The following is a 25,694-nucleotide window of genomic DNA, read 5'->3' on the forward strand; positions in this document are numbered from 1 at the left end:
CGTAATTAGAGGGAGCTATTGATGACGTGGTAAATTCAATAACTTGAATTTTGTAAGGATTAACATCTTAACACTGTTTTATTGTAACTTTTTAAAAGGCAGCCAGTGGAATCTATACCATGTCAATTTGTTACCCACCATTAAGCTATTAAAAAATGCATGAAAATTCTTTTCTTCAAGAATCAGACATTTTATATCTTTTTCCTCTTTCCATTCATATCAGCATTCTACTTCTCACAGAATTTCATTCTAATGTAGTATGTTTTTATCTTTAGAAGTCTTTTTGAGTAATCCATTCTTTAGAACAAAAATATGTATATACATTGAAAATTAAAAAAAATTTTTTTTCTGAGTCCTAATGTTCTAAGTATCTAAGAAAATTCTTCTGATTGAGATAGTATTACAGTTAAAAGTAATACACAACACGTGAAAACAAATGTATCTCATTCTGGGTTAAACATGGAAAGTAAACTTTTATTGGAAGTGTTCCTTTAATTGAGTGGATGGAGCTTTTCTCCCAAGTTAGTTTTTTGTTTGTTTGTCTGTTTATTTACTTTTGGCCGCGTTGGGTCTTCGTTGCTGCGCGCGGGCTTTCTCCAGTTGTGGCGAGCAGGGGCTACTCTTCGTTGCGGTGCGCGGGCTTCTCATTGTGGTGGCTTCTCTTTGTTGTGGAGCACGGGCTCTAGGCACGTGGGCTCCGTAGCTGTGGCTCCTGGGCTCTAGAGCGCAGGCTCAGTAGTTGTGGCTCAAGGGCTTAGTTGCTCCGCGGCATGTGGGATCTTCCCGGGCCAGGGCTCGAACCCGTGTCCCCTGCATTGGCAGGCGGATTCTTGACCATTGCGCCATCGGGGAAGTCCCTTCCCCCCCCCCAAGTTAGTTTAATTATCCATGGACCTACCTTGCGCTGGTCTGACACAGAGTTTAGTATGCACTTTGTTCCTGTTTTTCGTTTTCCATTTTTGTCGCTACATCTGAGGAGCTTCAGTTACTTACGTAGTGGGTGGGAACCGTCTGTGTCTGCGGGTCATCGGGTCTTTAGACGCTGACTACAGGTGGGAAAGCCCCGCTGTCTTAACAGCTGTGGCTCACGACGCTGCACACTGGAAGTCCAGGAACGAAGGCTCTCCCTTCATCTCCGGGGGCAGTGTGGCTGGGCAGAGAGGGAGGCAGAGGTGGGCTCGGCCCCAGGCTGGCAGCTCAGGCTCGTGTGCATCTCCCCGCAGAGACCATGATGAGCACGCCGCCGCCCGCCAGTGAGCTGCAGCAGCCCCCGCCTCAGGCCCTGCACTACGCCCTGGCCAACGCGCAGCAGGTCCAGATCCACCAGATCGGGGAGGACGGACAGGTCCAAGTAGTATGTACTTCTCGCCAGTTTGCCTTTGCGAGTGGAAGGGGAGGGCACGGCTGGGAAGCGGGGGGAGGGGCGCCACGACCAGCTTTCCCTGCACTTCTGGATCCCGCTGACACCTTGGGATGGGGTCCAAGTAGAAATAGTTAAGGTAGGCCTCCTACGTCTCGTAGACCTCTCTGCCGGCCCCTCGCGGCTCCCCTGCCTGTGCGCTCTGCCTGTCCTCCTGGGAGACATCGAGATGTATCATAGATATTTTCTCCGTTCAGAGGCATGGGCACCCTTTACTGAGGGGAGAAGAATAACTTCGTTCTGGGGCCAGCGGAGAGAGCTGGTGGCCTTAGTCATTGTGTAGTTTCCTTCGATTGTGTGACGAGTCGCCCTTGTGCGCTGCCGGCCCAGGTGGACGTTCCTCCCGACCCTTCGTGGGAGAGCAGGGCAGGAACTTCCAGGGGATCCTGGGGATGCTTTAGTCACCCAGCCTCCTCGCCGTGGGCCTCGTTGCAGGGCTGCCTCCTGGAGACCTGGTTCTGACCCAGGCGGCCTTGGTTTGCTGCTGCACTCAGCACGCCGTCTGGAAAGGGAGGGCTTCCCGAGAGCACTGAGGAGGACTGTGAAGAGTCCTTCTTCTTCCAGGGGAGACGGAGCAGTTATGAACAGTGATTCTTTGTTTAGCTGACAGTCACAAAAGCAGTTACTCTGATCTCGTTAGTAAGGAAGCTCTTTGAAAGAATTCCAGAATAGATAACTGTGGTACAGGGTTTACATAGATGTAGTCAAATGAAAGCAATAGAAAATTCAACAGTAGTTTATCTTCAGGTCCATTTTGATTAAGGTAGAATTTTAAATAAGATAATGGATATTCATTTCATTGAGCTAAGTTAAGATTTACAGGAATTATTTGTCTGCCTGTATCTACAAACACAAATGCATTTTAGTTGGAGTCTGATACTTTGGAACCACGTTTACTGTTTACTTCAGCTGTTTAAATCGCCACGTGTTTCTTTGCTTTAAAAAGCGTTGGCTGACGTGTTTTCCGTGTAGACACGTGTACAGCTGCCCCCCACCCTCCTAGTCATGCTGCTGTGTAGCCTCCAGCACCCCCAGGTCACTAGGGACCCTGTCCGAAAGTCCATGAGGTTCCTGGTCCCTCTGAGTTGATAGTACAATTTAAAAACAAAAAAACAAAAAACTTGTCAGTTTAGTTTTCTGGAAAATTGTGGTTTCTCCTTTTTCCTGTATGACCTTCACATTCTTAAATTTGCCTGTTTAGTAACATTTAAAGATTTCACAGATTTTTCCTAGGCCTCATTGCCCCTTTAAGAATTACTGCAGAGTATTCTGTGTTATGTCCTTAAAGTAGAACTTCAAGAGGGTGTTTAGTAAGCTCACACCATGCCTGTGTGATACTGGCCACTCAGGCCTTAGCTGTCTTTTCTTGAACGGCGAGTGGAGAATCAGGAACAGACGTTTCGGAGAGCGTTTCTTGTTTCCTCTGATGCTTCTTGGTGTCTTCTCTTCTGCGGATCCCACAGGGCCACCTCCACATCGCCCAGGTGCCTCAAGGGGAGCAGGTGCAGATCACGCAGGACAGCGAGGTGAGTCTGGCTGCCAGCCCAGGGCCCGCTCTGTGCCCACGGGCCCTCTGCACTCTGACCTTTGTCCAGTGCGGTGGACAACTGGGCATCCCCAGATGACACAGGTGTCCAGCAGAGACCGCCTGCTTCCCGCTTCCTGGGGCACCAACCCGAGGCCCTGCCTGCCCTCCACACCTTCCTGCCCTTGCTGCACCGTGGCCCCATCTGGGTTTCTTGGTGAACACTTGCTATATGGAGGCTTTTGCTCCTGGCTGAAGTGCCCTCTGCAGCCCCAGGGATGGGAGGAGCACGAGGGGGCCGCCCTTGAGACTGTGGCCTCACTTGTCCTCGTGGGGCCAGTGCGGGACTTGAGGGAGGTGGGACTCTGGTGAGAGAGCCCGTGAAGGTCCTGTGAGCCTTCGGCGCAGCTTTTTCTGACTCAGCCTCGACCGCCTGCCGTCCCGCCATCCCGGCCTCTTCCCACTGGTGTCCTTTTACTGTTACTCCACAGTAAGGACAGAGGCAGGAGGCCTTCCTGGCTGCACTCGTACCTGCCCAGGGGGCTTGGTGTGTGAAGGTCAGCTTGACCCTCCGAAGGCGGGTCAGGGCCTGGGGCGCAGGGCTGCAGCCCGCAGATTGGGGCGTGGCTTCCTGCACCTTGGCCCCGCCTGGGAGCAGTGCGCCCTGGATACCACGCCCACCCCCCCCACCCCCCCCCACCCCCCGTGTGCCATGTGGGCGGAGCTGAGGGCCGGGCTTGCTTCCAGCCTCGGGCATCTGCCAGCGCCAGGGGCTGTTGGCCCCCGGGTCTCAGGAGAGTCCTCCGGGAAGCCTGGGACTCGTTTAGGGGTGCTTGCTGGCTCCTCGTGTTCCAGCCGCGCACCGGGCTGCTTTCCTTAAGTGGGTGACGTCAGTGCCCCCGACCTCTCAGTCCCAGCCCCCAGCCCCCAGCCCCACAGTCGGAGGGAAGAGGCGGGCGGGTTCTGAGGGGACGGCTCCGAGCTGGACAAATCCCTGTGAGTCGTCAGATGACGGGACAGGTGTGTCCATGGGAAGGTGGGGCGCACGGCCGGGTGGGTGCCCGGGGGGTGGGGAGGCTAGCGGGGGCGGGGGAGCGGTGAAGGGGAGCAGCGCACGGGGGTGGGGGGCAGGTCCCGGGAGGCCTGACCGCAGCTGAGGAGTGGGCTTCCCCCTGCCTCCTGCGGGGCCAGCGGGCGGGGGTGGGCGTCTGTGAGCTCACACAGAGCAGCATGTGGGGGGGGGGGGGCGCGGAGTGGGCAGCAAGCTAAGCGCAGACGCCCCCTGGGGGCTGGGGGGCTTCCCTTCTCCGGGCACGGGTTGGGGGGAGGCCACGCCCACAGAGGGCCGCCCGTCAACCGGCACGCCGGCCTTGCTGCCTGCCTTGCTGGGGGCCCTTGAAAAGAAGGAAAATGGTTAGGGTTGGAAAAGGAGAAATCAATGCACATCCACTTTTATATTGTTTCTGCTCAAAATTCATTAGAATACTTCTTGAATTTCAATTTTTGGTATCAATTTTGCCCTTTTTTTTTTTTTAAGTTTTCTTAACTGAATTCCTCCTCTGTATAATCCAGTGGGGTTTTTTTTCTGTTTTGCTTCCATTAGGAATTGAATGCACTGAATTAGAAAAAATTGCTGATAGTGTAATGATTACTTTGTAAAAAGTTACAATACGCAATTAGTCTTCTCATCACAATGAAACCTTACTTTGTTCACTTAAAAATTAGGTAGTTATTTTGTCAAAATGAGGATATCTGTAAAGAGACATTTAGCAGCGCCTACCAGACTTAAAACAACTATTATTTTTTTTAAACAAATGAAAATGAATTTCCAGCTGGTGAGATCTCAGTAGGCCTGTAGTCTGGTTAATTGCATTACATCCCATTAATTTCGTGGTTGCCATAATGCCCCATGATGTGTCAGGTGTCCCAGAGGGGAAGCTGGGTGATGGGACGCAGGACCTCTCTGTACTACTTTGGTTCTTCTTGTGAGTCTGAGATTGTTTCAAAGTGAAGAGTTAGAAGAAAAACATTTCCATTTGGGGGTCAGGGTTGGGGGATGGGTACAATGTTTTTTTAACTGGTTTGTTTTGTTTGTTTTTTTAAGAAAAAATAGCACCTGTAAACTCAGCTTAAGTATTGATAGTTTGGGATTTTTATGGCTACAAGGGACCGATGTTGGAATTGATGTTAATGGTTTTGCTGGTTTTCACTAATGGCCTGGGGATGTTCCTGCCTCTGTCTCGTGCATCTTGAAGCTGTTGTCCTTGATCACACTCTTATTCATCCATTTTGCAGGGCAATCTACAGATACACCACGTGGGACAAGATGGGCAGGTAAGTGCTCACCTGCGGTGGATCCCAGCGTGGCAGGAGCGGGAGCGTTGGCCCCGGGGACACACGGAGACACACGGGGATGGGGCATGTGGACGGCGGGGCGCTGGGCTGTTGTGCAGCAGCTGTCTGTTAGAATAAGGCAGGTTTCGTTCCCGTTCATTGCTGTCAAACTCCAACCACTGCCTTTTTTTCTGGTCCTGAGAAAAAGACCCTGAAACCCTCATTGAGCTCACCTGATGTGAACTGTCTACAGAGTGAAGCGCCCGGCTGAGGCGTTCTAGGGGCAATTTGCTTCTAAGATGGAGTGAAATTGCTGGTGAATTCGAGGATTGACATTGTCACGTCCTCATGAAGAGTTTCTGTTAGAGATGTTTATAACCTGAATAATTATGAAAGGGAGTCTGGAGGATCTTCCCTTTTTATAAAACGTAATTTAGGAATCATGAACATGGAGCTCAGTCACTATCGAGATAATCACAGACGTTATTCTCAGAGCCGAGTGCACGCTCCCCTCTGGCACACTGTGTGCACTTCCCACGTCCTCGACGCGGGCCTCGTGTCTGCCACAAACGGTCACGCAGGGTGTGCGTTGCTGGACTCGAAACCAAAGGCCATCACGCCCCGAGGGTTTCCCGTTGAGCCCTCGGAGCGCCTTGGGACGAGTGTGACGTCCAAGTTGGAGTTTCTTTGTTTAAAGTGTCATCTTGAACGCAGTCATGAGGTTTTAATCAAAGTCCTAAAGCAGTATTAATATATAAAAATAGCTGCCTTGGCAAAGAGCCAAAAAGCCAAAGAATTGCAGAATTTTAAAAGCTGCACTGAGTTTTAACCTTAGTTAAACCTCTTCTTTAGCATCCTTCTCAGGGCTTTTACTCCAGGTCAGGAAAGCTGGAGACCCTTTGTCACTTGAGCATTGAAACAAAACCTCTGATTTCCCAGAGTTGTGCTTCTGGTTGTCTCTGCTCCTGCTGCTGGTGAGGCGGCCCAAGGTGACCCTGGGGAGGGATGTCGCTTCCAGGCAGCTGTGTTTGCCTGCCTTTCCGCTGTGCTTTCGGGGAAGGTGTAGGGAGAGCAGCCCTGTCCTGGAGGGTCGGTTACAGCGGGGAGCAGCGCAGGGGCGTCGAGCCAGCCTCTGCCAGCGGGAGGGCGGCCTTCTCCACACTGCAACGTGGGCCCCGCCACCCACGTTGGGCCTCACATACCGCGATCTACCGCTTGCGTCTGTTGGAGCAGATTAAGGGTTGAGGGGCCCCCCAAGCCCCAGGTAGGCCCTGTGAGGCTAGGCACTCAAACCCGGGGTGGAGGGGTGAGGGTGGCGGAGAGGAGAGCATGGGGGTTGGAGGTGAAGCTCCGGTTGGGCTGAGATCACAGGTTCCGGTCACTGGAAAAATGTCCCAGTCGCACTTCTCACCCTGTCCCTGCCAGTGGGGTGACAGTCATGGTCGGATGCTGAGATGCCTCTCCCTGACCCGGACGTCGAGTTGGCCGAGTGCGGACAGAACAGTCCCCAGAGGGTTCCATCGGTCAGCAAGGCCGCACGCGAGGTTCATGTCGGGTTCACTCTGGCAACACGTGCTTTCTTGGCTTTGCCGTTTTATACGTTAGAGATGTTTGTGAGGTTATGTGGACATTTTTAACCTTAGCAAGATATTTAAAATTTTTTAAATGAATTATACGGGATTAGAAGTTGACCTGGTTTGGTGCATTAATTAAGATTGATGTGATTAAAAACATGTTTAGGGAGCAGTAAATTGTGCCTTGTGTCCCTTTAGCACAGTGTCTGTCCTTCTGCTGAGACCTTTCCTCGCATTGTCCGTAAATCCTCGACTTCAGTCACATAACAGTTTGCCTTTCACGCCTGGAGTCTGGTTGCCTCCGGGGCTGTGCTGGCCTGATGTTCTGCCCCTCGAAATGCAGGCTGTCTTGGGGGGACAGTGAGGGTCTGTGTTCAAGCAGAAAGGTGCTGCTCTTCGAGAGGAGCGGACACGTCCGCCCGCCGTTGTGAGCGTGTGGGCAGCGGGGGCCTGGCTGCGGGCACGGTGCTGTGAGCCTCCTGCGCTGTTGGCTGGCAGGCAGGCCCCAGAGCTTGTGGGCGGAGCGGTCGCTTCAGTCGGGCTCGTCGCTGGGGAATCGGATCATGGGGCTGCTTTCAACCGTCAAGGCTTGAATTTGAGCCTCCAAAGTGGGGCCTCTGTGAGTCCAGCCAGCACACACTGGGCCTTGGACCCCAGTGGGGGCTTGCTGAGCTGCTCTCCCCACCCTGCAGTTCCCGGAGGAGCTTTTCCTGGTGAGGAGGGGTTCCCGTCTGGGGGAGAGAGGGGACACCCCGAGCTGGGGCCACTGCTCCCCGGCCGGCGTTCACTCGTCCCAGCTCACCGGTGGGCCAGGTAAACCTGGCTCTGGCTCCAGGTCTGTCCGCCCTCCTTAGAGCTTGGAGGTGCACTGCGGGTGTGAGTCTGCCTTCGGGCCTCGAGAGGCGGCCTCACCGTTTCCCTCCCGACTCCTGGCCGTGCGTGGGCAGCAGGGTGGGGTGTGGGACAGCCCCACCACGTGCAGGGGGCGTTCCCATCTGATGTTGTGCCTGGGCGCGTGGCAGGGCCGCCCTGCCCGTCCCAGACACCCGCCTTTCCCACCGCTGTGCTGTCTTGTCCACAGAGGGTTTCTGCTCACTCCCAGGCCCTTAAAGCACCGCGACGGGTTCTGTCCTGCTTCAGCCGCTCACGGCCGGGGCTGGGTGACTTTGCAGTAATGCATGACAGTTTCGGGTGCTTTCTCTTCACACCGCAGGACTGTGTACTGTCAGTAACTGTCTGAATTTGACCCCAGTCAGCAGGGTCCCCGGGTGCTGGCCGCAGCAGGTGCTGGGCCTTCAGGGATCCGACCCTTAGGAAGGGCGGGGAAGGCTGAGGGTGATGCTCTCAGACGGGGGCTGGCTCCCACGGAACCACAGCGCCTCCTGGCTTCTCAGAAATCACCCGCGACTCAAACAGTGGGCTCTGAATTTGCATGGTGAAGTCTGGGTACAAACGTGGCCAAGGCTTTATAGGGAATATCTGGGTATTCAGTTTAGACAGCAAGAGGTACAGGCTTTGGTTCTGATGAATTTGATGTGGTTGAAGATTTAGCCAACTCAAAATAATCTTTCTGATTTCTCTAATCAGTTGGAGGAAAAGCAAAATAATCTTACTCAGTTTCGGAGGTGGCAGTGCAGTTGTAGAACTAAATCTGGAAGTATAGATGTTACACGGGAGGTGAGCTCTGAGAATTGGAGGAAAGAAGTGGCCGAAAGAGGACGTTTGTTCTGGAAATGCTCTCCGTGTCACATTGGCTTCCAGGAGGCAGATCGTGGTGGGGAAGCGGAGGGCATCCTCCTGGCAGGAGGCGGGTGTGGGTCCGGGCAGGCCCTGCTCTGTGGCGGGGCTCTGTGGGGTCACAGGCACTTCATATCAAAGCCACATGTCTCCTGGGACGTGTGTGTGTGCTTTATTCTTTCCCTCTCACTTCTCTAAAGGTCACTGTTTTCTTGGGGGTCGGGTTGCCTGAGGCGTCGAAGTGTGTTATTTCACTTAGAGCTTCACGTCTGGCCCCTCAAGTGGAGACCACTGCTGAGGAGGGAGCGGGTATGGGGCCGAGCGTGTCCGTCACATCCACGAGTGTGATCCCCGCGTTGGGTTCATCTGGGTGGTTCAGGAAGATTCCGAGGGGACACATGCAGTGACACAGACGAGGCACTGCCCCTGCTCCATCTCCTGACTGTTCTGCTTTGAGTGTCTGAGCTGCTCAGCGTGCGTGAGTTCAAGGGAAGCCGGGTGAGTGGCTCATCTCGGCTCGGTCGTGTTTGGGGGCAGCAGCCGGCAGTGAGACCGTAGGATTGGGGACCCGCGTTGGCGCTGGCCTTGTGGCACAGAGGCACCTGGCTCTGAATCTGCTCCGGCTAGAGCCAGTCCCGAACCAGTCACCCTTCAGCTGTGTAGACGAACGCATGCCAGGAACCACACGCTTTGTTGTGGGACAGTGAGCACTGGGGCACGTCCCTGCGCTGCTGGGCTAGTCGGCATCTTGTTGCAGCCGTCTCTTGCTGGACGACCCCCGCCCCCACCGCCGAATTTGGGGCCAGAGAAGACAATCAGTTATTATCCTTGGGGCTTCCCTGGTGGCGCAGTGGTTAAGAATCCACCTGCCAATGCAGGGGACACGGGTTCGAGCCCTGGTCCGGGAAGATCCCACATGCCGCGGAGCAACTAAGCCCGTGCGCCACAACTACTGAGCCCGTGTGCCACAACTACTGAATCCCGCACGCCACAACTACTGAGCCTGCGCTCTAGAGCCCTCGAGCCACAACTACTGAGCCCGCATGCCACAACTACTGAAGCTTGCGCGCCTAGAGCCCGTGCTCCACAACAAGACAAGACACCGCAATGAGAAGCCTGCGCACCGCAACGAAGAGTAGCCCCTACTCGCCACAACTAGAGAAAGCCTGTGCACAGCAACGAAGACCCAACACAGCCAAAAACAAATAAATAAAAAATAAATAAAAATTATTACCCTTCACCATTCGGGGTTCGTTGGGCCCAGTGGGAGGGAGGTGGTTCTGCTCCACGTCATGTCACCGGGTCGTCTGGAGGCTCGGGGCTGCCCTGTCCAGGGGATCCCTCCCGGGCCTGGAGCTGGGCTGTCCCCCCAGCCCCTCGGTTCTCCATGAAGGCTCCCCCAGTGGCCCAGGGCCTCACAGCGCGGTAGCAGGGTCCACGGGGCAGATGTCACCAGCTTTTGAGAGCTGGGGTGCAGACATGCAGGCCCCATGGTGACCACGCTCCTGAGGGCGGTGTGGGATGTCCACGCCCTGGTCTGAATCCAGAGGATGTTGCTGGCAAAGAGGGATGTGACATCTCTCGGCATCCATTCTGGGCCCGGTGTGGCTTGACCGTGAGCTCCTGAAGGGCAGGGCCCGTGTCCTTCACGGGGAGGCAGGGGCCTGCTTGAGTGCCCGGAGCAGCCCGGTGGATTTCCATGGAGACGGTTACTGGGTGAATCACGCACCACGAGCCCCGGAAATGAGCCTCCCCGCTCAGGCTGGTGGGCTGGGGGTTAGTCTGTCAGTGGTGGCATCGAGATCGCAGCCCACCCACCCGAGTGGCATAAAATCTGCATCGAGAAACTTGACACTTACTGTGTGCTTCATTGGGTCAGCTTGGCTGATGGTAAAAGTTGGGTGCATTTTTTATGATTATTGTGTATTGTTAAATTTTTGTTGAACTGTTAGAGCAGTCTTAAAATGTCCTTTTCTGCATTTAAAGAATTGAGATTTTTAAAATCTAGATTTATACGATTTCTAAGTTTTGCATTCTGTTCATCTTGGTTTTGGGGGAGTTTAAGAAAACAAAGCAAAGACCGCAACATTTATTCGTGTGACTAAGAAGCAGTGCTCCCGAGCAGGCTGTCTTGGGATAAGCAGCAGCTGCTGCTTGCTGACCGCGAGGTCCCCTGGCCACCGTGTCTGCAGCGCCTCTGTTTCCAGGGCTCGTCAGCACCCGAGGGCAGGCCCGTTCCTGGGAGGGCGCTGGCACCTTTGTTTTAGTTAATACTGAGTTGTCACTAAAGGTCAGAACACAACCCAGGAGGAGGAGGCTGGGCCCCCCTGCACCTCCAGTGTCATGCTCCGGCCTCCCCACCATGTGTGGGTGACCCATGGGCGGCAGGGCCACCCCTGGTGCCACAGCCATGGGAGGAGCCAGCCCGCTGTCCACGGGGCCGGTGTCCCTTTCTGGAGCTGGACGTGTGCCCCCTCCGACATCCCAGCCCCTCTTGTGTTGCTGTTGATGATGTGAACTAGGGGATGTTATTCCCCGTTACACGTGGGGACAGTAGGCAGTGACTCTTCCAGGGTTGTGCGGGGAGGTCAAGTCCAGGATGGATGCAGCCCCCAATTCTCATATGAGTCCTCAAGCCCCCGCCTTGGCTCCAGGTCTCTAGAACACGGTCATCACTGCTGTTGTCACCTCCACCACCAGGACATCACAGCCACTGTCACCTCCCCCTCCACTGTCATCACTGCTGTTGTCACTGCCACCACCAGGACTGCACAGCCACTGTCACCTCCCCCTCCACTGTCATCACTGCTGTTGTCACCGCCACCACCAGGACTGCACAGCCACTGTCACCTCCAACTCCACTGTCATCACTGCTGTTGTCGCCTCCACCACCAGGACTGCACAGCCACTGTCACCTCCCCCTCCACTGTCATCACTGCTGTTGTCACCGCCACCACCAGGACATCACAGCCACTGTCACCTCCACCTCCACTGTCATCACTGCTGTTGTCACTGCCACCACCAGGACTGCACAGCCACCGTCACCTCCACCTCCATTGTCCTCACTACTGTTGTTGCCTCCACCAGGACTGCACAGCCACTGTCACCTCCACCTCCACTGTCATCACTGCTGTTGTCGCCTCCACCACCAGGACTGCACAGCCACTGTCACCTCCCCCTCCACTGTCATCACTGCTGTTGTCACCGCCACCACCAGGACATCACAGCCACTGTCACCTCCACCTCCACTGTCATCACTGCTGTTGTCACTGCCACCACCAGGACTGCACAGCCACTGTCACCTCCCCCTCCATTGTCCTCACTGCTGTTGTCACCGCCACCACCAGGACATCACAGCCACTGTCACCTCCACCTCCACTGTCATCACTGCTGTTGTCGCCTCCACCACCAGGACTGCACAGCCACTGTCACCTCCCCCTCCACTGTCATCACTGCTGTTGTCACCGCCACCACCAGGACATCACAGCCACTGTCACCTCCACCTCCACTGTCATCACTGCTGTTGTCGCCTCCACCACCAGGACTGCACAGCCACTGTCACCTCCCCCTCCACTGTCATCACTGCTGTTGTCACCGCCACCACCAGGACATCACAGCCACTGTCACCTCCACCTCCACTGTCATCACTGCTGTTGTCACTGCCACCACCAGGACTGCACAGCCACCGTCACCTCCACCTCCATTGTCCTCACTACTGTTGTTGCCTCCACCAGGACTGCACAGCCACTGTCACCTCCACCTCCACTGTCATCACTGCTGTTGTCGCCTCCACCACCAGGACTGCACAGCCACTGTCACCTCCCCCTCCACTGTCATCACTGCTGTTGTCACCGCCACCACCAGGACATCACAGCCACTGTCACCTCCACCTCCACTGTCATCACTGCTGTTGTCACTGCCACCACCAGGACTGCACAGCCACTGTCACCTCCACCTCCACTGTCATCACTGCTGTTGTCACCGCCACCACCAGGACTGCACAGCCACTGTCACCTCCCCCTCCATTGTCCTCACTACTGTTGTCGCCTCCACCACCAGGACTGCACAGCCACTGTCACCTCCCCCTCCACTGTCATCACTGCTGTAGTCACCGCCACCACCAGGACATCACAGCCACTGTCACCTTCCCCTCCACTGTCATCACTACTGTTGTCACCTCCACCACCAGGACTGCACAGCCACTGTCACCTCCACCACCATCACCTCCCCCTACACCACCATCACCACCATCAAGGGATCAAGCGAGTTTTGATGATTGTGAGCTGTGATCTGTCTTCTCTGCCTCGTTCTGTGGAGACCAAAGTGACAGAGCTCCCTCTGCCTGGCCCTTAGGAGTTTTATTGGGGGAGGTAACTTAAGCTAGGAGTGTGTGAGAAAGGTAAGGGGCAGATCCACGCGCTGTTCCTTGCCTGTCGCATCGTGCATTCAGTAGGCACTCAGGTGTGGAGCAGAGCCGTGAAGATTCACAGAGCTGCTTCCGGAGGGCATGTGGATCCAGGCGATTCAGATCTAGTGAGATGTGAACGCTCACTTGGTCCCAGCGCCATTGCCAGGCAATATCGTGTCTGTTGGAACATCTGAATCTGGGTCAATTTTTTCTCCATAGTTGGGAGATTTTCAGCCATATGGGGAATCTTTAAAGACTGGAGCTTTAGTCATGTTGCTTACATTGTGAATCACGAAATGGTTTAGTACTGTTTCAACTAGATTTTGGTAGATTTTTATTTTTATTTTTTTACAGTTGTGGTTAACGTCATCTAAGATGTGTATGAAAAAAGTTGTCTGTCTGTCTGTAGGCTGAACGACGTCAGGACACTTGGAAACCTGGGAGTTGTGTGTGTTCTGGCAAAGCCCGTCTCTGCAATAATGAATATGCCACACACACACACACACACACACACAGAAACACACACATGCATGGGTCACGTGTTAAAAAAAGGCAACACGGTGATGTGTCCAGGTTACTCTCATCCTGCATCTGTGAGATAACTTCACCAGTATCTAACTAAACAGCCCTGGCATTCTCGAGACTCTTAAACCTCTCTCGAGTTCTTTGGCATTTGTGTCCATCCTGATACTTTGCTTAAAAGTAAATTTCAGTAGCTCCCGGAACTTTTTCCATAAAATGAGGCATTATAAACCCAGCTGGGAAAAAGATTAGAAGAGATGGGAAGTATCCAACATTTTATGTGTAGGACGTTTTTGGAGTGTAGGCCTTTTTTGGGGTGGATGAGAAGAAGGGCTGTGTGTGTGTGTGTGTGTGTGTGTGTGCGTGCGTGTGTGTGGTGTGTGTGTAGGGTGCCTTTATCTGTAGCAGTGAAACAGTGTCTGCCATTCCCAGGGGCTCTAGTCCACTTTTAGTGGTCTGCACGCCAGGAGAGCAGTCTCAGCCTTGCAGATGGTACACACTGTCACTTCACTTCTTTTTTTTTTTTTTTAATTTATTTATTTATTTATATTTTTATTTTTGGCTGCGTTGGGTCTTCGTTGCTGCGCGCGGGCTTTCTCTAGTTGCGGCGAGCAGGGGCTACTCTTCGTTGCTGTGCGCAGGCTTCTCATTGCGGTGGCTTCTCTTGTTGCAGAGTACGGGCTCTAAGTACGCAGGCTTCAGTAGTTGTGGCACGTGGGCTCAGTAGTTGTGGCTCGCGGGCTCTAGAGCGCAGGCTCAGTAGTTGTGGCGCACAGGCTTAGTTAGGCTCCGCGGCATGTGGGATCTTCCCAGACCAGGGCTCGAACCCGTGTCCCCTGCATTGGCAGGCGGATTCTTAACCACTGCGCCACCAGGGAAGCCCTCACACTGTCACTTCACTTGTAATAAAAATGTTCCCTTCAAGAAAATACGTTCCTTCCAAAACACAGACACACATCTTGGAGAACCTAGGTAGCTCAGGGAATTAACCCCTCATGGAAAAGCCTTCTCTACCAGAAATGGTGGAAAATATCGTTTAAATGAGAAAAGGCCGGATGTGAAGGGAGTCTGGTGTTGAATGGTTCCCCAGAATACCCTAGAAGAGTCTCAGAAACAATGGCGTGTCTCCTGCCGCCCGGCCGTGGGAGCCGAGCGTGGCGCTGCAGGCTGTCGCCCTGCCCGGGGCAGCTGGCCCCGTCGGGACCCGGCGGCGTCTCCTGCTGCCGGCTCCGTTCCTCGGGAATCCTGGTCCCCAGCGGGGGTGGGGCTGCCGGGGGGGCACCCGACTCCCAGGACTCACTGTTCGCCACCTCCTGGGCCCATGGGAGGTGTGGCTGAGGATGACCAGTTAGTGACACTGGCATGGCAGTCCAGGCCTGTCATTTGTCCCTGGAGCTGGTGACAAACAAGACGGTTTCCTGTCGGACAAGGCCAGGAGGAGGTTGACAGAGGTTTGGGCTGGGAAGGATATTGTAATGGTGTTTTTAGAAGAAGTTGCACCACGTGGTTACTTACGTGTATGGTTCCAGTATTGTAGGTCATTGGAGTCACGATGTCTTTGGAGGCTCATGTCAGTTGAGGCTGAGTAGCTTTACAAGAAAACCCCAAAGGCCCTTCCGATTGTTCGGACGCATCGCCCACGGCCCTGAGCCCCTTTGGTCAAGCCCCACCTCAAAGGCTTTGACTCCAGACGGTCAAGGGAGGAGTGACAGGCCTTAAAATTCGAGAATCGTTTTTGATCAATTTCATCATTTTCAAATATATGTTTAAAATGTTAAGTTAAATAGCTTTAATGCTATTAGATCCAAATTTTGTTCATTTCCGTTCTTCACAGTACCCAGTGTAGTATCAGTTGTCAGTACTCAGTGATTCCTTGTTGATGAATGAATACAATAGTAATTATTTCAGATTAGCATTAGTTAACTGTAAGATATGCATGTGAGTTGAAAGCATTTTGATACACTTTTATTTTTAAGCCTTTTAAAATGTAGCATATGTTCACTGATGATTTTAGTCATGAGTAATAACTTGGAAATGTCCAGAGGAGTACTTACTTAAACCTTACAGCTCAGTAGGCTGAAAAATTGTGACTGACTAATTCCAAATTTCTTTTTAGTGAGGCCTAAGTTGTAGAACTTCTTCTGCATAAGGAAGGTTTGGTGATTGCTCTGGGCTCTCCTGAAGCTTTTCTGTCACTGTCTGTGTTTTCCGTGAAGGGCGTGCGTGCAGCGGGCAGTGGAGCCCATGCCTGGTGCTGGACCAGTGTCCCTGCCGTTTGGGTGATGGTGCAGAGCAGCTAAGTGCCCCAGCAACTGTACTCCAGACGCCGTCAGGGCAGCTGCTGTCTGTTGGAAGGAACCGAGTTACCACTCCTGCACCAGGAATTTACTTTCTGGATTTCTAGCTGTGGAGGAGGGTGGGTGGAAGGCCAGCCCTGTAATGGGGCTGCCCCGTGAAGTGCTGGCCATTTTTCCAGATGGTTCACTCCCTTACAGTCAGAGAAATAGGGGATGGAAAGTACCCGTGGGGACGTTTCCCTCCTGTTCTGCCCAGGCCCGGCTTTTCCCCGAGCAAGCCTCAGGAGCTCTGGCCGTCCATGTTGTAGAGACTGGAGGCTAGCTCTGCGTGCTCTTGGTGGGGTCATGTGTGGACTCTGGTGGTTGCAGCCCAGAGGGGAGTCGCTGCACTGGGTGAGGCGTCTGAGTTTAGACAGTGGATCTGGGCGGGTGGGGTGCCGGAGTTGGCGCTGGGCTCTCCCGGCGCCACGGGTCTCCAGGGCTTGGAGGTCTCAGGAGGATGTGGTGGAAGTTGCAGGAAGCTGAGCCGGGGGGCCGGGGCCTCCAGACGGGCCTGTGATGTGAGAGCTCTCACGGGGCTGGGACACGAGTGAGCCCTTGAGCCACTCAGCAGAGTTACTGCAGAAGACAGACCTTTCAAGCACAATGTCATCTCCCACTTTTACTCCCTGTGAGGGTGCACTTCAGGGTGACCGTTGGCTTCATTGCGTGTTCGTGAGGAATCTTTCGTCTAGAAATCACAGGCCCGGTCTGATCAGGGCGCCCGGGTGTGGGCTCAGGCCGCTGCTCCGGCGGGGCTGGAATTCCTGGCAGAGTTGGAGGACGCGGTCGGGCCCCCAGCCTGGGCCCCGTGGGCGTTGTGTTCGGACATTTGACCCCCCCCCCCCCGAGGCAGGACCGGTGCCATGCTCATGTTCGGGCTCCATGCAGCTCCAGAGCAGAGGTCGGGTTGGGGTGAAGAAGATCCCAAGGAATCGGGACGGCGTCCCCTCACGCTGAGTTTCCTCTCCCACAGGGACTGAGGGGGACGTTTGCAGGTGTGCTGGCAAACTCCGCTCCCGTCTTTCTTTACGTCTCTTCTGAGGACTTACGACCCCCTAATGAAATGAAATCCGTGTGACGTGCCACTGGGCTTGGACTGGAGAGAGAGGGTAGCACCTGGCACCCCTGTCAGGCGTGTGAGAGAGGAAGAGGGAGGGAGGGACTGAAGGACCCTTGAACCGATAGGCTCGCTGAGCGTGACAGGCATTCAGGGTAGAAAACGAATCTAGAATTATTTTCGTGTGTAGGCAAATACAGTCACTGATTTCAAGAATCCGGGCGATGTTTCTTGCTGACGCCAAAGTAAAACGAGCAGACAGCTCCTCGGGTGGCCCCAACCCGGCTTCAGAGCTGCCCGCTGAGCTGCTGCTTTCAGCCCCGTGCCCACGTAACGTTCCCATGTTGTCCCCTTGCTCTGTAGACACGCCCCCCGTGCTGACCGGTGAAGGTCGGCCCAGACTCTGACGGTGGCCTTCCTGCGGCGAAAGATGCACATTGGTGTGGATGGCCAACTTTGGAGCCGAGCCCTCTAGAAAGGGGGCGGCGTGGGCCACCAGCCCAGTGACAGCCGCCCCGCCTGCTAGCAGATGCTTTACCTAGCGAGGGCGGGCGCGGAGGGGGAGACAGGTGCCTCCCAGGCCACACGCGCGGCCGCGGCCGTCAGCTGTCTAGACCAGGCTCTGAGGGGACGGGGGGCACTCCGGTAAACCGGGCACGGCGAACAGGAGGGAAAGCGGGGCTCCTTAAAAGTAGGTCTTTGTGATGTAACTGCCAGGTGGGTCTTTTTGAGAGAATTATCTTCCATTTAGGGCGGCGCTCCCCCGGCACCTGAGTTGAGCTCCCCGGAGCCCCCAGAGCCGGAAGATGGATCCCCCCAGGCGGATGATGCCAGATGGGCAGGTGTTTGGCAAGGAGATGGGACAAAGGGCTCAAAGCCTTTTCATCACGGAGGCTGATGGGGAGAGGTGGAGAGTGCGGCTCTTCCTTATATTTTACAGGGAATTGATTTCTAAAGTCAAATGACGCTTTTGAGGTTTCTTCTTGTCTGATTTGCTGTGTGGCCCTTCTTTGACTCTTTCTAACGCGCCCCCGTCCCACGTGACCGGATCTGGCCTCGCGCTGTACTGGGGCAGCCTGGAGGGAGTCGGAACAGCCGCCTTCAGAGCCTCTTCTGTTTGGTGGTTTTCTTTCTGGCTCGCGGTCCTGGGCACGTAAGTTACCCTCTGAGTCTCAGCTTCCTCCCTGGCCACTCGCGATAACAGACAAGAGGCCATCTGTGCCCAGTGCCCAGCACTGCAGCTCTTGGGCTGAGGCCCCAGGACCCCGGCCTGTCCTGCTGCTCCCACGCAAACCCACTGGCCCTGGCGGTCATGTGACCCTGACGCCGGCAGCCCTCAATGCCCTCTTTCCCCCGTGTGCGGCCGGGCAGGTGCAGACACATATCCCTGGTGTCGGCCACTCTCTTGTGGGAGCTGGGCTCTCCTGGCTCCGTCCTCCCCAGGCCCCCTCGTCCACTGGCTTCCCTGGGCTTACCCAGTGAGGGAGCGTGGCGGAGGGAGCCCAGTGGCTGGGTGCTTCCTCTCCGGGGGTGCAGCTGGGGCCCGCAGCTGTGGGACGGGATCTGTGAGGCTCCCCGCCGTCCAGCCATCCAGCCCCCTCTCGTTAGCGGTCACACGTGGTGGTGGTGTCTCGTTTCCAGTGCACGTGGGACAGCGTCATCAACACAGCCCCGCGCTGGCTACTGGCTACGCTGCGGAATGCACTGTAAAGTGAAGTGTGGACGTGCCCTCCCCCGAGGCAGGCTCCTATTGGCTGAGCGTGGAGGGTTGCTTTCAGGTGTCTTTTCACTTAGAGGAAGTTGGAAGGCATTCTTTACACCCGAAGTTAAACGTCTGCACCGTTTCTGACTCCTGGTGTCCGTCAGTTGACCCTTGAGCACGGCGTGCGGTGTAGACAAGCACTTGTCACACACGAACGGAGCTTCTCTTTGTGAGCCTGGGCGTGTTTGCGGATGGCACACCTGCCTCAGAGCGCAGCCCCAAGCTCCCCTCTGCAGGGCGCAGGGAGGGGCCGGGATGTTTGTCTCCTGTCTCCCCCTGTCTGGGTTGGGCGGCTGTAATCGGGTACCATGGACGGGGCAGAAATGGCAGATGTGTGCCCTATGGTTCTGGAGGCCGGAAGCCCGATACCACTGTGCCTTGCCGCCGGGTTCTGGCGAGGACCCTCTTGCTGGTTATGTCCCCACGTGGTTTCCTTGGTGTGCCTGTGGGCGGAGTCCTGTGTCTCTCCCCCTCCTAGAAGGGCACTGACCCCTCGTAGGGGCCTCACACTCGTGGCCTCATCCAACCCTAATACCTCCTGAAGGCCCCACCTCCGCACCCGCGCCCCATCACTCAGGGAATCAGGGCTTCGACACTCAGTCCAGAGCACCCTGTCTGTTCCCAGGAAGGATTTGGGACCTGTGGCAGCTCTGCTGTGGATGCAGAAAGGGGATTTGGGCTGTTTGGTCCCCATATACCTTCTTGACCACACAGTAATCTCATGTGCCTCACATCAGCATGGATTGTTCTGAGACGCAACCTCAGGTGGGCAGGCTCCTGGGGAGGACACGGCCCCGGGGGTGGAGTTGGGTCCCAGCGGCCGTTTGCATGGTGGGTCCTTTGTTAAATGCTCCCTGCTGACTGGAGCTCAGTAGGAAAATTGCGTCATCTCTTTTTGGAAGTTCTTTCTTTCATCCCATCACAGTGAACACGACGATAATTTTTGTGGTTCTGTAGGGTGAGTTTTCCAAATTAAATAAAGAAACAGTGGGAGTCGAGCACACAGTCGGGGGTGGGGAGCAGGGAGGGAGGCCGGCCTGAGCCCGACCCCGGCCTGCGCTCTGCTTCCTGGTCGCGGCAGCTGCAGCGTCTGTGTCCACGTTTTGGCGTTTCAGCTCCTTGCCGCCGTGAGGGTGATGGCTGGGCACCCTCTTCCTTCCCCGGGACAGGACAGGTCACTTACATGCATAATTAACACCTTTTTTGTTCTTCCAGTGCTGTCTTACCCGCTCCCTACCCACCCCCACCTGACCCTTCTAGAAGCCAGAGGCCTGGAGCCCACGGGCAAGTGGAGGCCCTGGATTTGACTCTGGCTGAGTTATTCCACTCCCCCTCACCCCCACCTCACTCGACTGGAAGTCTTAAAGACACATGGCTAAGATCTGTTCCCAGGAGCGCCGCCCTCTCTGGAATGATGAGCTGAAGACCACGCATCTCCAGACTTCCGCTTTTGCTTTATCATATGTTTAGGCTTTGTTTTCCTTTCTTCCGGATTGTGATTGAGGCTCATGCCCGATGCTGGAAGGAGGAACAGAGCAGAGGGCAGAAGCCGCTTGTGTTGACGGGAGCCACCGCCCCGAGCTGTAAATCTGCCTCCTGACTGCTGGCCTGTCAGCTCTGGAAGCGCCAGCTTGCTGGCCTGGCCGTAGCATGCTTTTCTAAAACGTTGCATCCATTGGCTGGAGCCCTGAGTCCTGTGAGGAGTCTGCAGGCCAGGCCTCGCGCTGAGGGCTCCAGGAACACCCGGGGAGCGCTGTTCGGTCCGGTTCTGTTGTGTTCTGGGGTTCCTTGCCAGTTGTGCTTGTGTCTGGCCGTCCCCCTCGTGGGCAGGAACTCCAAGTGGGATCCAAGGAAGCAGATTAGCGTTCCTGTCCCTGGGTTTAGAGGCTTAAGAATGGTTGGTTGTTTCTGGCGTTTGCTGTACAAATGTACAAAATAGATTTTGTGTCGCGGGGTCTCCTGGCCGGTTGGCGGTTTGCGGCATCTTCCTCTCACCTCCTCATCTTTCTGTCGTGGGGGAAGCTGCTCTTTGAATTAACATCCAGGTTTGGAAAAGTCCACTGGTTGGGTGCATTACCGTAACCAGCTGGGTTCAAGCGGAAATGCAGACACAGGTCAGTGACCTTGGCTTCTCCCGGAGGCCTCAGGTGTGAGGGTCTCGTCCTTCTCCTGGCCACACACTTAATTAAGCTGTGCTCAATGCCTGTCTTGTGGGTGCATGAGGGTTTTTTGCTTGGTGTTTTGTGTGTGTGTGTGTGTGTGTGTGTGTGTGTGTGTGTGTGTGTCTGGGTGGATTCTTGGTTGGATTGAGAGTTTTGTTTCTAAGTATTACTGGAAAGTCCTTGGGCTCCTTGCATTTATTTTAGGCTTTGCACCAGTTTTGCATTATCTCAGTTGGGTATCAGACAGCGTTTCAGAACTGGCAGAATATAGAGAAAAACCAGATGTGTGCACTCCAGAGAAACAGCGCTTGTAGATCCAGGATTCCCTTAGTCGGCTGCTTCAGATTCGGACACTGTGCCATTTTTCTTTGGTCTGAAAATAATGGGCTCTGCTTCAGAAACACGCCAGGGAAGCCTGTGACCGAGGCCGGCCAGGTGGCGCGAGCTGCACCCGCGTCCGCGCATGCGTGTCTCTCCGAGGCAGCGCGGCCCCGCCGGCTCCCTCGCCCGGTCCAGCCGCGGGCAGCTGCCCTGGGAAGCCCGGAGGCGCTGCTTCTGGCTACTGTCCTGGGAGCTCGCTGCTTCCAGTTAGATAGTTGTTTCTGCCCCCCACCGCCTGTTGGGAAAAGGCTGCAGACAGAAACGAGCAGGAAGCAGGAAGGTGCCGCGGCTCGTGGTCGGGAGAAGGGGGAGCCAGGTGAGCCAGGCCCTCGCTGTCCGGCAGGACCTCTGGCCGCAAGCTGACTCTGTGCTCGTTCTGGGGCCGCCCCCGTCCCCCCGCCAGAGCGAGGCCCCCGGCGGGCGTCCAGCGGCCTCGGGTGCCGCAGGGGTCCTGCTGCTCTGCGCAGCGGGAGTCCTTGTCACCGGCTAAGATCCAGGTCAGCCTGACTGTGTGTGTCAAGAGCTGCGCGGTGGCCCCGCCGAGGGCGCCCGTGAGGTTGGCCCGCGGAGCTCTTTTTATTTGTCCTGGCTTCGCTCGCTCGTTTTCCCCTCAGGAGAAGCGTCCTGCCCCCAGAGCGTCTGCTCCTGCCCCCCCTCGGGAGAGGCCCTTCGGGTTGTCCTTTGTGTCCTTTGTGGGGTTGTCCCTGCCGGCTGTGCTGCTGGCTGCCCTGCGATGCCCCAGCTCCGGGTGCTGGGGGGGTCGCTCCTGCCCTGAGCAGCGGGGGCCGGTCGGGGGGCGGGCGGGGCACTGCAGAGCCGGCCTTCTGACTCCTTCTCACGGCCGTTCTCGCATCCAAGCTTCGTCCGGTTTTGAGAAGACATATTCTTAAGCCGGAGTTGGAGGCGGATAGGGCAGCCGGGCCTCCTCGTGGGGGCCGCTCTCCCCGTCCACCAAAGCCCAACAGGGCTTTGCTCTGGGTCCGTGTCCAGGACGGCTTCACCGAGCAAGCTGTTTGTCCCATCCGGGTACCCGCCGGTCACCCGGGACAGGCGCCTGGCGCAGGGGCCCACAGCGGGGGCCCGTGTGACCCTCCCACCCGAGTGCGGAGGCCCCCGGGGCCCGTGTGCCGCTGTGGAGGGAAGCCAGGCGAGGCCCCGGTGGTGCCTTCCCAAGGCTGCAGGAAGGCGCCGCAGTCGTGCCTCCTTGTCTGCGGGGGATGTGTTCCAGGACCCCCAGAGGACGCCTGAAACCACGGGTGACACCAGACCTGTACTAGGGTTTTCCTGTACGTACACATCTATGATGAAGTTTATTCTACAAATTAGGCACAGTAAGAGAACATCCAGATGGCCAGAATCACTGTTCTTTTGCTTCGGGGCCATTGCGAAGTAACAGAAGGGTGTCTTGAGCACAAGCCCTGTGATCCCAAGACAGTGGAGCCGATAAGCTAGATGCTGCTAAGTGGCTCACGGGCGGGACACGCAGGACAAAGGTCAGGACGGGATTTCATCACAGTGCAGAACAGCGCGCGAGCCAAACCTTAGGACTTGTTTATTTCTGGAATTTCCCATTTAATATTTTCAGACGCGGTTGACCGCGGGTAACTGAAACCGCGGATGAGCGAGGCGGCTTTGGTGGGTGGAGCAGCCCTGGAGGCCGTGTCACCGCCAGCCTCTCCCAGCCTGGCGGTGCCCTCGTGCGAGTGCCACGTGAGAAGCGGGCCCCTTCCTGCCCACTGGAGTCGGAGCCCCGTTTTCCATGGAGACGCTTGTCCCCCTTGGCTGTCCTTGCCACCCCACCTGAAGAGCAGACCCCCTCCCTGCACTTTTCTGGGGGGAGCGGGGGAGGGCGGCGCCTGGAGGGTGGGGGTGATATCGAAAGGCCCGGAAGGTCTTTCCCTCCTGTCCGTGCTCGTGCTCGCTCAGCGCTAGGTGTTCAACCCATTCCTGAATCGCTTATCAAGACCAAACCAGGGTGGAAACGTTTAAAGGGCATGGCATTTTGAAAGAATTCCCGGTTGAGAATATTCTTCTATGTTTCATTTACCCGCCAAGCTGGTAATGGGCCTACCTTCCTTATTATAAACGCTGCATGTTTAGATTCCGGGGTTTCTGACACTGTAATTCTTAAGATTTAATCAGCTGTGCAGATCACGTGAAAAGTCACTTTACTGAGAATGCGGAGAGGAAGAAGATCACTCGTAGGTACCGCAGCACACCTTCCATTTGTAGGGAGGGGTGGCTCATCCCCAAAACCAGAGGGCAGGCAGAGCTCGGAAAGAAGTTCCATGATTTCGTAAGTTTCATCAAAAGATAGTCTTAGATTTGACTTTAAATTCACCGTGTACAACAGTGACAAAACTGTGACGACGTTGTAATAGTTAACATGTGTAGTCGAGTCCAGGACCTGCAGGCGGGGGTGGGGTTGGCACGGGGGAGCACTGGTTACCGCCTCACAGCTTGTGTCCCCGGCCTCAGCCCTCAGTGGCGCTCTCCTCTGGCACCTCCCCCGGCTCTCTCCCTTGCCGGCCCCGGGCATTCCTGTCCCCCTTCTAACGGGCCCAGGTCCCCCCAGCTGAGTATCTGGACGCCAGCCAGTTCTCCTCTGCTCGTCCTGAGAAGCAGTCACTTCCCTTCACAGCCCGGGGATTGTTCCAGAATCTCGGCTCCTGGGGGTCGCGTCCTGCCCACGGTGCCTCGCACGCAGTGGGTCCTTAACTGAGGGGGCAGCGTGGGGTCTCCGTGCGCGTGGGCAGCGGCTGCTGGGGGGTGTCCGGCGAAGGCCAGCCGCTCGCTGGGGTTCGGTCATTAGAGACAGCTTAGTTAACTCGAGATGGTTTACATGGCTAGATTCAGACTCGGAGAAAAAGCCAATGTCCGTTTCGTACGTTCAGACTCGCCGGTAAGTTCCGTCTACCTCCGTCAGCTACTCGCTGTAATCTCGCAGTGTAACGTGTCTGCGCCCTGCCCCGCGCCCCCCCCTCCCCGCCCACCATGAGCGGATGACTGCCTGAGCCATCCGTGCTGTGCCGGGCCGGCCTTCGGCTGGTGCTTTGAGGTTGCAGAGCATGTGTGCGTACCCGCTCCTTGGGTTCTCGGTGTCCGGCTTTGATGCAGGACCAGCCTGGGGATCCAGATGCCCTAGACTGACCTTGCCTTTCCAGGGCCCGGCTGGGGATGTGCATGCGTCTCTTCACAGGGTGCCAGGGGCTTGGCCTTGCGTCTGGTCCCGAGGCCCCAGGTGGGTGGACGGAGCAGGCGGGCCGTGAGCCTGGCTTGTGTGTTTCTTCCTGCCTCTCCCCGGCTCACGGCTCCAGAGCTGTCACTCTTGGCGAGAAAGGCATCCTAAACAGCCCGTATCCTCCAGCTGACAAGGTCTCTCCTTAACGCTTAACCCCTCCTTCCTCCTGTTTTCTTCTGAAAGCTTTTCGTTTGAGTCTCTTAAGTTCCCCCAGAACTGCCAGGCTTGGGGCAGAGCGGACCACAAGAGAGCCAGGGCGAAGGGCATGCGGACACGCTTCTGAATGTTGCGCTACGGGACCAGCTCCGCTCCACTCCCCTCCTGTTCCTCGTCCTCTTTCCTCATCAACATCAGCGTGATCTTCACTTATTTCAGAAATAGTTACTGAGCGTTAGGTACACTGCTGGACGCTGGGGATCTGGCAGTGAACAGAAGAGACCCCTCCCACCCGTGTCGTCATGGAGCTCATGTTCCCGTTGCGTGGGATGGCTGAGTCTGGAGTCAGGTGCACGGTGGCCGAGGCAGCCAGGGCTCAGAGGGGCCCGAGGGCGCGGGAGTCCCTGGTCCCCGCCGCCGGCCCCGTCCTCAGGGGAGGGGAGGCCAGCGGTGGAGAGGGGGCGGTGGTCCAGCAGGCTGGACGGCTGAGCAGGAGGCTGGGGCGCGGGCCAGTGGGGAGTGGGCGCGCCTGGGGGTGGGGGACTGCCGGCCCGGCTGGCAGAGCCGCCCCCGTGGAGGTCACCCCCGGGGGCCCTCGTCCTGACACGTAGCTTGTAAGAGGCGGAACAGGCCCGTCTGTTCGGTTTGCTCAGAGTAAGGAAACGTGTTGTGGCTGTGTGATTTGGGGTGGGCTTTTGACTTTTTGCTCTTTGTGGGAAAATGGCTAGACTCAGCTTCCCGTCCCCCTGTCTTCAGGTCCTGCTGGCTTCCCAGCTTGGACCCTTTGACTTCCTGTCCCTGCTGGGAGTGTGTGGGCCGGAGGCCCTCCTGGGACATGCTGTGCTTCCGTAAAAAGCCACGAGGGTGACTGAACCCCAGCGGAGGCGCTCCTGGCCTCCTGGGGAGGGGGCGCTGGGCTTTGAGTGTGGGTGGCCCCTGAGCCCCGCTGCCCTCTGCCCTGCTGGGGCCACACCGGCTGCTGCCCGAGGCTGCTCGTCCCCACGGGGTCCAGGGCGTGGCTGCTCCCTGGCGACGGGGTGGCAGAGCTGCAGAACTGGGCAGGCCCGTGTCTTACT

General features: G+C 56.2%; 1 protein-coding gene across 9 annotated transcripts in view; it reads left to right on the forward strand.

Annotated features, from left to right (window-relative positions):
- The window catches only part of BANP (BTG3 associated nuclear protein), a 103,083-nt gene that overhangs the window by 71,633 nt on the left and 5,756 nt on the right, over nt 1-25,694 (forward strand). For all 9 annotated transcript variants that reach the window (XM_059904757.1, XM_059904764.1, XM_059904760.1 and 6 more), the window contains 3 exons: nt 1,224-1,354; nt 2,884-2,946; nt 5,241-5,279. In XM_059904757.1, the coding sequence (XP_059760740.1) occupies nt 1,224-1,354; nt 2,884-2,946; nt 5,241-5,279 (233 nt within the window). The remainder of the gene's footprint in view (nt 1-1,223; nt 1,355-2,883; nt 2,947-5,240; nt 5,280-25,694) is intronic.

Source organism: Balaenoptera ricei, chromosome 19, assembly GCF_028023285.1.
Source record: "Balaenoptera ricei isolate mBalRic1 chromosome 19, mBalRic1.hap2, whole genome shotgun sequence".
In the NCBI taxonomy this organism is placed as follows: Eukaryota; Metazoa; Chordata; class Mammalia; order Artiodactyla; family Balaenopteridae; genus Balaenoptera; species Balaenoptera ricei.